Source organism: Lycorma delicatula, chromosome 8, assembly GCF_047948215.1.
Source record: "Lycorma delicatula isolate Av1 chromosome 8, ASM4794821v1, whole genome shotgun sequence".
Taxonomy (NCBI): Eukaryota; Metazoa; Arthropoda; class Insecta; order Hemiptera; family Fulgoridae; genus Lycorma; species Lycorma delicatula.
Genome location: NC_134462.1, coordinates 40397646 through 40412882, shown reverse-complemented (window position 1 = coordinate 40412882; position 15237 = coordinate 40397646). Strand labels below are relative to the sequence as shown.

Sequence of the window (15237 nt, the reverse complement as noted above, 5' to 3'; positions counted from 1 at the left end):
ATACATTAGTTATCGGTATATATACACGAGTAGTATCCGGAAAGTAAGAATCGTTTTGTAATTAAAAATTCACAAAACTTTGAGCTGAATAATTCTGTTATTACATGAAAGAGCATACTTAATTTATTTTTGAACAAAACGTTTACCATTATCAAGGCACTTTTCATATCTTGCAAACATATGCCTCCACTGATAAAAACCAGTACCGCACACTCTGACCTCCGTAGGGGATGACATCCGACTTGCAACGATCCTAATCATCACACCACCCTCTCAGCTCATAAACACTCCTGACCGGCTTTTCCGGTGGTCATCGTTTAGACTCTCTATACCTGATTACATATCAGTCATTATTTTATCCTCTGTCAGAATGTACCGATGCAAAGGCTTCAGCGGATACTTCCATCAGTGTGTTTACTCAAATTTACTGTCGACTTTGTATAAGACTTCTTCCAATTTCGCTCACTTATTATAATTTATAGTCCTCTCACCCAACTGATTAACCGATTCGCGAAAACATGGGACACCTTCCATCGATACACGAGCTTCTGCATCACTGTATAACTGCTGTAAAGCATCTTTCAGGTCGGCATCGTGTCATAGCGCTGACCTTCCCAACCCCGTAGGGGAAGACACTCGCCTTGTGACGCTTCCGATCGGTCACCACACCTCCCCTCCATCATTCCTAGCCCTGATGGGCTTTAACGGGAGTCGTCTTTCGCCCTCTGACTTTTTACATCTCATAGTAATAAGCCTGGCCTCGTTGGGATCCCACCGATGTAAATGCCTCGGTAGACATTTACATCGGTGATTTATAAACTCAGCTTTTGCCTTCGCTGTAGGCCGCGTAGCATTGACCAACAAGGAATCGCTTGAGGTGGAGAAACAAATGGCAGTCACTCGGCGCTAATTTAGGACTACTAGCTGGGGATTCATTTGTTCCAAGCTAAATTATTCAATCGGACATCCGTCAGTATTTTATTAAATGTTGACAGTAGAAATTTATTCAATTAGTCCATCAACATTTTCAGCACCCAAAAAGGTAGTTAGTGATAACCTAGGTTTTGCGTTACGATTTCATTCAGAACTGTTTGTGAAATTTCAGGAAATTTAATACACAACGAAGATTGCACACCGTTGATTTTCTTTCATTTTTTCATCCACTCATGTAAGGAAATTGTTATTTACAAGCAAAGGAATGGGCGTCCTTCCGCCCATTTCTTTGCTCGTCATGCATAACATTGCAATGAGCTGAAGCACCCACTTTCTAACCATTCCATCACTCGTAGCTACTTCACCATAAAATTCACTAACTTTATGATGGATATCAGCTGGTTTGACATTTTTCGTGTTTTATAAATCGAATAATTGTCCTAACTTCACAATCTGCGGAATTCTCAACCGACTTGAAGTTTTTAAACAATGTTTAATTTAACTGTAAACAAACATAATAGCATTTATCGAAAACCAACAAATGAGAGAATGCCAAATCCTAAATTTGTTATAATATACAAACTACAAATAACTAAACTTGTGACAAATCCAAGAATAAGTTACTAAAATGTCAGTCTTTTTGCATGTCATACCTCAAATGAGAAATTCCCAAACGAGAATTCTCCACCGGGATTCCAGTCTTTACGCCTCGCCTCTAGTGGGGGAACCCCCAAAGGGATCCCCTACCGGGACTACGGTATTACATTCACCTAGGAAAATAATTTGAAATCTATTACGTTTCTTCTATAAACTGGATATTAAAAAAATTAAATTTTTTAATTTGCTAATATACTACTTAGGAATTATCTGTATGAGATGATCACAGTAGGAAATAAAGGTACAACACACGAATTATGAAAAGTTCTTTGAAAAATGAAGAAAAGTTAACTTTACATTGTTACTTTTAGAACGTTCTATATTCATTTACTTTTTACATATACTCTTAACTAAAGAAAAATGAGTCGCTGCAAATTCCATTAAATATTACAAACGAATTCAAGTAAAAGGTTTCTCATGGTAATTTATTATTTTGTATAGCATTTTGGTATTTTTGTTTCTGTGCACTAAAAAACAGGGAAAGAAATGAGAAGTAATTTAAATGGAAGGAAAAAATATATAGCATCTGATGTAACAATAGTTTATGTTAAAGAAAACAAACATTTCATTTCATGTAATAATAAAATTGCAATTACAATGAAGTAAAACAATTTTAAAAAGGAAAAAGAAACAAATAATCTAAAGAAGACCTGTTTATTTTCGGGAAATCATTAGAAGCGACCGGTTATCCGTGAATTTTGTATTAACGACTACGATAAATAAATAAAAAAAGGATCATTCTCTGTTTTTATTTTAATTATAAAAGAGGCTGTTCATAAATAATATAAAAAATTGTTTTAAAATATAAAATGTTAAGAGACAATTATGAAAATTGGTGATCTTTAAAATAAATTTTTTTCGAAGAAATTTGATAATTTATTTTTTTAAAACAACTGGATTCTCGATGTAAAACTAATTCTGGATTAATTAATGTTAGCGCTAATAAAGGCGGTTTAAAACACTATTCTATTTACCTTTAAATATTTCTAATAATTAACGTAATCGTTAACGACGTCAAAAGTAAGGAAGTAAACGAAACGTTAAGAAAAAACTTATTTTATGAAATCTTTTCATGAAGATCGTAAAACAAAATGAAGCCATGTACAGGTTGGTAAATAAGAAAAATTGCATCATTTTACAACCTGATGGTTTTGAATTAATTGGAACAACTTTGGGAGCTGTAAGCTTGCAAGTGAAGGCCAAAAACGGCTGTAGTCATATTTAATTAACCGGTTTCCATAGATCACCAAAGTTCAACTACGATAAGTGTGGTTTTACCGCTGGGCTGTTAGCATTGTTAACAGCTAATGACAGAAAAAAAGAGAAAAAGATTTACTGTAATAAATTGTAGGAGATAGAACGTATGCAATGTTTAACCTCATTGAATTTCCACTTAAGTTTTATTTAAAGTTTAAGATACTTCACCCGTATTCTTTCATCGATCTTCTTATGACTGACGTAATGTATGTTTACAATGTTGTCACACGTCAAGGAATGAAAAATAAAAGTGAAGGAGGATGGTCATGACTAAGTAAAGTGGAGGGTGTCCAGATGATGTATTTCTGAGGACAGATTTATAGTAAAAAAGCACATGTTTCGTACTAACACCTAAACTTAAAAGTTCCCAAATTTATTTATTTATTTTTTTTAAACATAGATAGCAAACAAATGCTCAGCGCGCAAAAATAATAATAATAATAAAAATAAAAAATAAAACGAATTGATTTCTGATTAAGATCAAATAAAATGTGACGTCACATTATCGAATGTGACGATTACTTTTATTAAAAATAAATAATTATTTAACAATTTATGAACGGTTCCAGCAGAAATGAATGCCGATCTCCGTAGCGGAATGGTATCTTTTAGCTTTTCATCCGGAGTCCCGGGTTCAAATACTCATGCATCGTATTTTTAAAACCATATAAATTTTCATTTCCATATTCCCAGGCACAAGTTTCAATTTCCGTAATAAATTAATTCATATAGCAAAAAAAAAAACAGTAATTTAATTTTCTACCGTAAAAGTTACCTAGTTTTTCAATTATGATTTTGCTTATTTTATATAATAAAAATCGTTTATTATGATCTTATATCTAACTAAAAACGAGAAATTCTAATTTATTTTATGTTTAATATAGGGAGCTATGTGTAACATCAATGGATGACTTCATATCATGTTTTCTATTTTCAATGGAAACTCAATACTCATCTGGTTACGGGACTCGATCACCAACAACTGAATGTCCTGAGGCTGTATTTTTAGTAGGTGTTCAAAGTATTTTGGGATCGTTACTTCAGGCAGCAATGTCAGGAATAGTTTTCGCTAAATTTGCAAGACCAAAAATGAGATCTCAAGCTGTAATGTTCAGGTATTACATATATTTGATTTTAAAAATAATCATTTTCTACACATTATAGATAAAAATATTTTTATAATATATTACGACCTCGTTATAACGATGCCATTTGGAGACAACTGTTATAACCGCGTTATTTCAAACTGATAAGAAAAATAAAACATGCCATTTGAATTAATGTTGTAACACAATTAAAATACATTATCGAACGTTAGAATTAAAAATGAGAATGTTATGGGATAAAATGATATGTAGAAGAATAAACATACAGTACTGTATTTTATTGTGGAACACATGCATCATTGTAGCTTGAATTCATTTTCACTTTTTTTTTCTCGGAACGGTAACTACGGTAATTGTAAAGTGTTTTAAGCACTTTCCCTTTTAGCCTAATTAAAAATACAGTACTGTAGTAACTCACTTGAGTTCAGAATACAGTAAAGCGATATACAGTAATTCTTTATTAGAACAAATTACCACATTTACACAACATATCTGAAAGTACATAACTAAATATTAGATTTAAAACAGTTATTTGGAAATGTAATCCTCCGGCTTAGTCTAATGGTTAAACTCGTTATCGCAAAATTAGCTGATTTTCGAAATCAAGAATTTTAAGGTTCAAATTCTTGTAAAGGGAGTTACTTTTATATGGATTTGAATGCTAGACTGTGGGGACCGCTGTTATTTAGTGGTTGGGGTTCAATTACAACACGTTTCAGGAGTAATCGGCCAGAGTCCGTTCCAGACTACATGTTTTACTGATATATTTACACTTACATCCTGTGGATACTGGTGTTATTTGGTGGTTGGGGTTCAATTAATAACATACCTCAGGAGTAGCCGACCTCAATCTGTTCCAGACTACATGTTTACCAGTATATTTACACACATGGCAATGCATTTGCAGCTACGTCAGGCTTGGCAAGCCGATAGCAGTAATTCGCATTTGATTATACACACACGCACACACACACACACACACACACACACACACACACACAGAGAGAGAGAGAGAGAGAGAGAGAGAGAGAGAGAGAGAGAGAGAGAGAGAGAGAGAGAGAGAGAGAGAGAGAGAGAGAGAGAGAGAGAGAGAGAGAGAGAGAGAGAGAGAGAGAGAGAGAGAGAGAGAGAGAGAGAGAGAGAGAGAGAGAGAGAGAGATTAGAGAGAGAGAGAGAGAGAGAGAGAGAGCGAGAGAGAGAGAGAGAGAGACCTGACAGTAGCTGAAAAACTGTTTAAAAAAATATGTATTTAATAAAATAGAAAGCTTTTTTTTTCTTGGAGTTCATACTTTTTTACATACCTACGTGTAATTTTAAAGAGATAAATGTACTAAGGTATTTATATAAGCTGTTTAATTTAATATTAAATACCTATACGTAGTTAAAATTAATTTTTATCCTACCCAACTAAAGGGAATTTCTGTATATGTCTGTCTGTGTTTGTGTGTCCGTCCCCCATAGCTTAGCACCGGAATGTACCGATCAGTAGCAGAAAATCCCGATTGGGTAGTACAAGTCTCTTGGTGGTCAGGTGTATACTTGTTAAATTATTATATATCGATATGTCGCCGGGAGATGATAAAAACGGTGATTTGATCAAATCCTTAAGGTAAATGAACAGTTCACGGAAGATATTAAAATTACAACTCTGTGGGGTGATATCCCTAATTCATGAAAGTGATTTGATCAAATCCCTTAACTGTTTTAGTGAAAAGATGAAATAATATTGTTTAGATATTAAAATAATTTATTTAGTAAACCATGCATTAATAAAAGCAGAGTAGGTAATACAACAATAGTCATTGAAACACAAATTATTTATTCGAAACTAATTGAAAAAAAATGAAAGAAACTTATAACTTAAGTTAATTTAAGTAATTAACTTAACTATATATATGCGAAATACACATTAATAATACATTTTTATATTTATGTGAATGTTTTTCTTCATAAAATAATGAACTAAAACCAAACATTAGGGGCCGGAATGTACAGTAGTGGAAAATTCCGATTCGTTAGTCTTAATTTCTAGAGTTAAAATTCTAATTTAACTCTAATTTAATCAATGTTCATCATTAAAAAAAAAAAAAATTATACAAGAAATAATCAATTTTGGTCACCTAATAATCTTATTCCGAGATGCTCTCCACCAGGGCAACCCGCCCGGAGGACCTAGCTGTGGAGGGCGTGCTGCAGCACGCCTCTGCAACTAGAATTTTTACTAAAAAGTATAGAATTTTTTTTTGTATCTGATAACAGTTCTTTTTTGGACGGAACTCCTTATATCTACGTTATAATCGTGCCTACGTTATTTTGAATCGCGTTATAGCGAAGTGTATTTATGAGTAGAATTTATAAAACAGACTATTAGGGCAAACTCATTTTTTTCAAATAAGCAACTTAAAATAATAATTTTTAGAAATGTAAAAGCTTATTTGTTAATAATTAACTAAATTTATTATTAGTTAATATTGAAATTAATATGATATTTAATAATAATAAAAAAATACTCGACATAAATAAATAAGGAAAATTGGAAAACAATGGAGCAGTTACTAGATGTATCTAAAATGATGATAAAGTTACTAGATTATGAAGTAGTTGGGCATTTGCAACAGGTTGTAGAAAAAAAAAGTGTAATATCATCGTCCAAATGGCAAGAAAAGAATATTGGCACGGTTTCTAATCCAAACGTTGACAATAATCTGTGAATAACAAAAAAGTGGATAGTATAGCGTAACTCATTTTTTTCTTTTGAAATTACAATTTTTTTATCAACTCTCACTTTATACAAACACACACTTAAATTTATTACGCGTGGTAGTAATAAGTGGAGGTCAAACCATCCAACCAATTCAAAAAGTTTAAATAAACTATTCTTTTACCTCAAAGTGGAACAATTTGGTCCTTTTATTTCATACGTAACAAAAAACATTATCTAATAAATGCAAGTACTATAAAGGTAGGTAAAAAAGAAACTAATATTTTCTTTTACTTTTGAACATAATCTCTCACCTCTCCGTACAGCGTTCTTGGCCATCCTAAACATCTAGAAGGGGACTGTGATGAAATACAAGAGTCCCCAGGTGGACCCTAGAATACAATATCAAACAAATATAAAATAAAAAATAGAATTGCAGGAACTAGAATAAATTGATTTACAACTAAGTCGTAGTTAAAATTAATATTAAATAAACATTTAGAAACTAACCGAATGAAAATTCTGCTGGATATCATATTATACATATTGGAGTATAGAGTATACAGAGTGTTTCATAAAGATGTAACAAACTTTCAGGACATGTTCCACTGGTGAAAATAAAGAAGAAAAATCATAGACACAAGTTCAGTAACGCTTCGTTAGTGCCCAGCAGAGATGCGTCCTGAAGGGTAGCCATAACAGAAGCGGATGAAGAGCTTCTACATAACCCTTCCTCTAAAACTTACAATAAAAATTAACACAAATCAGTAATTGCGACTCCTCCGGAAAAGGGGACGCATTGCTCCCTCCACATAGTTAGTGCCCCGTTGTGGCGTATTCCTGCTAGCCTATAAGCGTTAGCACCGAAAGGACTTCAGTGGACGGTCTGAAGGAGAATTACGTCGGGAGGACAGGTTTCATAAGCCTAGCCTTCCGCGGCCGGCCCATAAAATGGGTTCGATAACGCTGGTTTAACAACGGATTGGAATGCAATTAAATCCGTCCTTAAAACACTAAATAATAATAAACAAAACTTGAAAAATTAGACCCGCCATTTAAAATAAACGTTTAAAAAAAAAAACACGCCCGATTAGAATCATCCAGCAGCAAGGGACTCTGTCCAGGTTCTGCGATTTGTAGGGAGTAATTAACTCCTGCCAACTTTGCATTCCATTCCAGCTACGTTAGAGAGTGTTGACTGACAAATAATCGATTTCACTCTGATTTATACGCCTCCAGCGTAAACTGTAACTCTTGGGACTTCAATTCAGTGGTTTTACATGAAATATCACTTGAAAAATTAAAAAAAAAAAAAAAAAAAGAACAGAACCTAATATTTTTAGTAATTTTTGAGAAATCTGGGGTAAAAGAAAAAGAATGGAGTCGAAAAACACAATATATTATTTTTTTTAAGAAACTGGAACGTTTTGGTAACTTTGGCGTGAACTTTGTTAAATGGGTGATAACACTTAAGTATATTAAACAAAACTTTTATACAATTTGATTCTGTGTAAAATGGTATAAATAAAATTTACATAAAAACTACACACAAAATATAAGTTTCAGAAAATTCGAAGTTTATATAAAAAACAAAATATGGAGATTTTTTCTTGGTATTAAACGAAACAAAAATTTCAATATTACAAATCAAAAGGATTAAATTTATTAGTTAATTTTAAAAAAATCAAATAAAGCAACACATTAATAGAAAATATTATTACATCTTTCATGCTGATTAAAAATTTATTTTACTTATATTTGTTTGAAATAATTTATTTCACAATTTGGCAATACTTACAGCTGGTTCTAAAAATTAAATCTTTCGTATTGAAATTGAATATTTCTTGAGCAACAGACATTTAAATAAATTCATGGAATAATGATGTGTTATCATTATCTTATAATACCTTATAAATTTTCCAATGAAGAGTGTGCAAAAATAAGTTTTGTTAGGGTTCTGCAATGGAAATACACACGAACGAAAATAGAATGCAGAACGAGAGAATACTGTCGCAAATATGCGGTCCGACAAGGATATTGAGAGAGAGAACACGTAAATTTTTTTTATAAATACAAATTACTACTCTTAAATAATTTATGATGTACAAAATTGCAATTAAAATTAATTTAATAGCAACTAAATTATAAATACCAAATACAGTTCCAATTTACTAAAAACTTTCTAACTAACAGAAACTAACATTGAATTAACAATAGAAAAATCTAAAGTTCATAGAATTCACTTTATGAAGTAAAGTGTAAACGGTAAACTTCTACCGTTTACAAAAGAACTACCCTAAATTTTATAAATGAAAGGAATTCTGTTACTTTACTCCTGATTATAAATAACTCGCCGAACAGCTTCATGTTTTAAGCCACTGCTCAAAATTGATTACTCGTGACGCACTCTTCACTCGTTTGTTATACTTACTGTGATCGCTTTTATCGCATACTGCACCGAACCCGATTTAAAACAAAATCCCTTTTGGCACGCCGGAAGGCGGAGGTAGAGTTCACGGATGCTAAGTAGGAGATAAAAAAGATTTCCACCTTAAAGTTAAGAAAAACTTTAAATTTACTCAATATGACGATGGTTGCATGTAAAAAAATCACATGTTTAGCATACAAGCCCCATCTTCTTACAATTCCAGCAACATTTTGGTCATTCCTTGACGTAAGGGTTGGTCATATTAAAAATTGTTTCCGACAAATGTGTTAGGTAATATTTAGAGGACTAACGACCACTTTAAACAGATTCGATACTCTGCCTATTAAGGGAGGTATGATTTTTTTCCTAATATCAAATAACATTAATAACATTCAATAACATGAATAAACTTTTGAGGTGACGGTGGTTTTGGGGTCTGGGGGATGTGAAACGCGAAGATATGTTGAAATTTTCTGGAAGTCGAATCATAGTACCCATTACAATAGGTAGCTTTCTTATGAAATCTACCTAAATCTATCACTGGACTGGTCACCAGCAGTATTTACATCTCCTGACCTGAGTACCCGACCCATCCTTTTGATTTATCAAAAAATAATTTATTGTTATCAGGTAATAATTTCCATTCTCCACCCCTTCAACCCTTATCTATAAGACCATTCTAGAAAGAACCCCTTTGTCGTCTTTTTTTTAGATTTTTCTTTCTTCATTTTCTCTTCGATTTTTTTTGTTGTAATCTTCTCTACCGGTTATATCTGCAAAGTTTTCCAAATAGGATGTTTCCAGACCGCAGAAAATTTGCTTCAGTATTGCGGTGCTTACGTACCACTGGATTACTACCGTCTTCTTTGTATTCTGCTGAACGACAAGAACATCCATTTTATTTTTTTATGAATTACAGTAGGGCCTCCCTTAACCAAGCCTCTGTTAACTTAGCCTCTCGTAACCGTGATGAAGTAGCGTCTGGGCCTTTCAACCGGTGGTTGCGGGTTCGAATCCCGCTCAGGTATGGCATTTTCTCACTGTACTAAAAATCATTCAATAAATTCTTAGTTAGCATCAGGTAAGAGCAAAACAAACAAAAAAATTAACCGAGATGCTGTTTACTCCATGTACGAATTTTATTATAGCCTATTACTGAAGATTAGTAATTGTACCTAATTACTATTGCGTAGTAACTAACACTGTGTATTTACAACGCGTCGCAGTAAAGCAGAACAATAAATACTCTATTGTCTATTACATGCGTAAAGATCGGTCTATATTTTGCCTATTTCATTTTTTTTTTAGTTCCTACTTTGGATTTAGTTATTTCTTTGTTATTTTGATTGTTGTTTCCTTCAGTTTTAATTATATTGGGCTTATTTATGGTTCATTTTTTGTGTTGTTCTGGATTCCGGATTTATTATGATTGCTGGTTGGTCATTTAATTCTGTTTATCTTTATTAGGTTGGGTACGTAGAATTTGTCAAAGATTTTCTTAAGAGGTTTTTTTTATTATTATTTTCTGTTTTATTTTGTATTGCGAGTCTTTTAACTTAGATGGTTTGTATCTTCTGTACTTTAATACAGCAGTGTGTTATGTTGTTTACTTGTATGCAGAAGAAGTCAATGAAATTTCCAGTGACGAGTAGATGAACCAATTGATGAAGACCAGAAGATTAGCCACAATGAAGGGACTGTATTTTTTACAAAAGCGCTCCAATATTTAGAGCAACGAAACGATGTTCCTTTCGTTGACTTAACGGTAATATGACACTAGCCTGTTCGCGCTGATACGGACTGTGTTACTCAGACAAAATAAGGTAACAGATTTTTTCGATAAAAAATCAAACTAAGTTTATAGGAGTCGATGCGAGAGGGATTATAACTACTGATTTTATTATAATAAATACAGGAAAATAAAATAATAAATAATATTGTTATAATCATCTTTAATTCGTGGCTTATACTGCTACCAATTCAATATTAGTATGGTTCTTTGGCCAAATTCAAGAACGAAACTTATGGTGTATGTTAACCGCGGATTCCGTTATTCGAGTCTGCAGCACCGCCAATTATCTCGATTAAAAAAGACCCTACTGTACATTTATTTTGAAAATCCCTTATAACTTTTCAATTTATAAATGTAATTTAATAATAAAAAATTTGCACATTTTAAAACCACTGAATTTAATTTTTATAAAGATTTCCAACTCATTAAAATTCAATTTATAAAAATAATTCAAGAAAATTTTAAAAAAACGCCGATGTTTAGGATTTTTTTTCTGTGAAGGTGAGGTATAATACCATAATTTTTCCCTCGTTTGAGGAACCTTTTCTAAGATGTTTGATTTCTGCAAATTCCTTAATGATTTTTGAACCTACCCATATCTCAAAAGGAGGAATAGATAGAAATACGAAAATGTATAATAATAAACCTCATTCCACAAGGTGAGGCTTGAAAATCTTGTTCATTGGTGCTTAGAAATATACGTCTGAATACATACAAAAGTGTTAGCTATATTTTGCGCTTACGAAGAAATACATTTAGTAATTTATAATATGTTATTAATAATATTATATAAATATATGCGTTTTTTTTTTGTTTTAAGACTAGTTCATGTAATAGATTTATTTGGGCTGTGTAATAAACTTTTATTCTCTGTATGAATAATTCATACGTATGTATGTAAATTTGCATTTGAATAAGCAGTTAACTGCATGTATAATTTTGTCGTGTAAGAATAATGTGTAACTCTGTGTAAACCTGGGGCCTATATATTTGATGAACTAGCGATTACCAGTGACCCTAGGCTACTGGACAGGGAAGTTTAGCAAATTAGTGAGTTTAGTAGAATCTCATTTTTGTTGTTCTTTCCTCCTTGTTATTTTTTTTTTTTTTTTTTTTTATAAATCCTATTTCTATTTTGGACATACTTCAATAATATTTTACCCTTCAACGAAAGGTCAATGTCTTATTCATCAATAAAAATTAGGTCAAAGAGTTCATCGTCTCTATTCAAATATAAATGCTTATAACACCGGAACCTACGGACTAATTTTAAAAATTCAAATTTGCTTTCTCTTATAAAATTGTATATTTAATAATGTTTAATTAAATTTCCGAATCTGTAACTTTTTTTTAGGATTTTTAATTCTTTATGCCGAAAAAAGGAAGGAAGAGATTACGATTAATTTAACTGCTGCCTTCCTACGCGATAAATATATTTCTTTATATTATTCAAGCGTTGTAACTATAAAAATGCTATTAATTTTAATTAAGATTTTATTTAAATTTATTCTAATTTTTCAAAATTCAAACTTAAATATCTCAATAAATAATGCACTGATTTTTATCACTCAAATTTAATATTTAAAAACTTTTGAAGATTAATTTGATTTTTTATTTATTTTTCTATATGTTCATTTTTATCGATTTTTAAATTTTGTAGAATGAAAACTAAAGATATTTTGATAGATAAAAAGATTTATATAAATTCAGATATGGATCATTATCAGAGATAATAATAAATAAGAGGAAAATAACTGTATTTCTGAATCTTGGATAAGGGTTTAATTTTATACCTTATTATAATTATTATTATTACATTTTATCTTAGTTGCACCATTACCAGATTACACCATTCAAAAAAATAATTTTTCTAGAATTTAATAATTCTATTTATCTCTGCTTTCTATATTTAAACGATGTAACGTTTTATTTCAAAAGTATTTTATTCTTAAAATATCCACATATTCTCCAGTTTCGTAAGAATTTGCCCAGTTAGTCCGATCAAGTTAATATCGATAGTAGTATCTATCTTTCAAATATTTGTATATATTTTATTCTAACACAGATTTTTTTCAGATTTTTTATATATATTTTTCAATCAACATTTAAGGCATTTTCATAAGTTAAATCCCAACAACCATCACGTCAACAAGAAGAAATGAAGTTAAATTCTTCCTTTTATGATTCCGAACCTGCCCGTGTAGATTTAAAATGTGGCATGATTTTCGTTTTTTTTTAAATGTCAACAAAAACATATTTTTTTAGTACGATTTATTACTTGATTAAAAACATATATAAAGGATCTGGATTAAAAAATATCAAGAAAACGTTATTTATTATATTTGATGTATTTTATACGTTTAAAAATGGTAATTTATTTTTATATTAAGTACATAATGTTTTATTTCATACTACAGGATAAGTAGTACTTTTTTTTTAATACTTTTATTTATAATCGCATCAAAAATTAAAATCATTAGCAACTTATCAGTGTAATGTAATTGTGCAGGTAAAAGTAATTTTTTTTGAACAAACTCAGGTCGACCATTCCTGAAAGGTTTTTTCTTCTCTTCCTTCTCTTTCCCTGCCTCCCAGGGCCGGATCCGCATTTAAGCACAAACACGGCCCTGGAAGATAGCGTCGCTTCTAACCACTGGAAGGAGCAGCGCCAGGCCCGACTACGCTGTTTGTAGCCGTCCCAACCCAGTAGCCGGGACTCGGTTCTTTGACATCTGGCCTCAAATGGGTGCACCCCCAGGGGGCCACCCCCGCGGGGTCTCGATCTTTTCAGCTTGGAGAGTCAGGAATCTTGAGACGTTTGGTTAATTGAAACCCAACCACCAAAGAACACCGGTATCCACGATATAGTATTCAAATCCGAATAAAAGAAACTAATAAGCAATCCCCCTCCCCCTCCCCACTTGCTTAATGAGATGAGGATGATATGCATAACATCACAGAAATGAGGTGTAGTCTTGTACAGACTTAGACCGACCATTCCTGAGATGTACAGTTAATTGAACTCCAACCACAAAAGTACACCGGTAACCACGATCTAGTATTCAAATCCGAATAAAATAAACTAATAAGCAATCCCCCTCCCCCTCCCCACATGCTTAATGAGATGAGGATGATATGCATAACATCACAGAAATGAGGTGTAGTCTTGTACAGACTTAGACCGACCATTCCTGAGATGTACAGTTAATTGAACTCCAACCACAAAAGTACACCGGTATCCACGATATAGTATTCAAATCCGAATAAAAGAAACTAATAAGCAATCCCCCTCCCCCTCCCCACTTGCTTAATGAGATGAGGATGATATGCATAACATCACAGAAATGAGGTGTAGTCTTGTACAGACTTAGACCGACCATTCCTGAGATGTACAGTTAATTGAACTCCAACCACAAAAGTACACCGGTAACCACGATCTAGTATTCTAATTCGAATAAAAGAAACTACCTTTATTAGGATTTCAACCTGAGAACGTCAACTTCAAAATCAGCTAATTTACCACTAGACCAACCCGGTGAGTTAGTAGTAATCTTTCAAATATTTTGTATTTTATATTTTCTAATACAGATTTTTTTCAAATCTTTTATACATATTTTTCAAATACATTAATGTTTACTAATTATATTTATAATTTTTTCTTTAGATTAGATTTTTTAATTGTTTTAATTAAAAAAATTAATTTTAATGATTACTATTACAAAATAATCAATCAAGCTATATTCAGTACGTGTAATTACAGAGAAAGACTGCTGTAATACTTAGTATAGTGTTACCTCTTAAATTAAAAGTATTAATGAATTGAGACAAAAAGAAAAATACCTGAAATTATGTATGTGAAAAAATTAAAATAATATCCATCTGTAGTTTATCATAGAATAAAAATGTATTAAGTATGATCATATTTTTGCTACATACACATCAGCCTGTGATAGTACTTGATTGCCAATTTCATGGTATATTATCTAGGAGGACAGAATTTGTCATCCTTTAACTAGCACAAAGTGCACTACCATTTTGATGAAACATTTTGTTACCATTTAACGCAGTGATAATAAAACTGTAGCAATTGTATTGAATCGTATTTATACTATTAAAATTACGGAAATGGTACGACTATACTAGGATATGTCTGTTGCCGGTAAACAACAAAACCTTCTCATAAAACATATGACGTATTAAAATTAATATGATACAACATTGAAATATAAAATTCAGTCACATGGAATTGTTATAATGTTAAATAAATCTAGTGATATCTTATTTTAATCAAGTTTTTACTTGCATACTGTTTTCACTCTCTAAATTTTATAATAATTATAATTAAAACTATAACATAAAGTGT

The 15237-nt window shown here is 31.7% G+C and overlaps 1 protein-coding gene across 3 annotated transcripts in view; it reads left to right on the top strand.

Moving 5' to 3' along the window:
* LOC142328628 (ATP-sensitive inward rectifier potassium channel 11-like) overlaps positions 1 to 15237 on the top strand; it is a 92690-nt gene that overhangs the window by 64734 nt on the left and 12719 nt on the right. For 2 of the 3 annotated variants that reach the window (XM_075372473.1, XM_075372472.1), the window contains exon 4: positions 3732 to 3962. The exons of the other annotated variant lie outside the window; for it this stretch is intronic. In XM_075372473.1, the coding sequence (XP_075228588.1) occupies positions 3732 to 3962 (231 nt within the window). The remainder of the gene's footprint in view (positions 1 to 3731; positions 3963 to 15237) is intronic. 3 annotated transcript variants of the gene reach the window in all.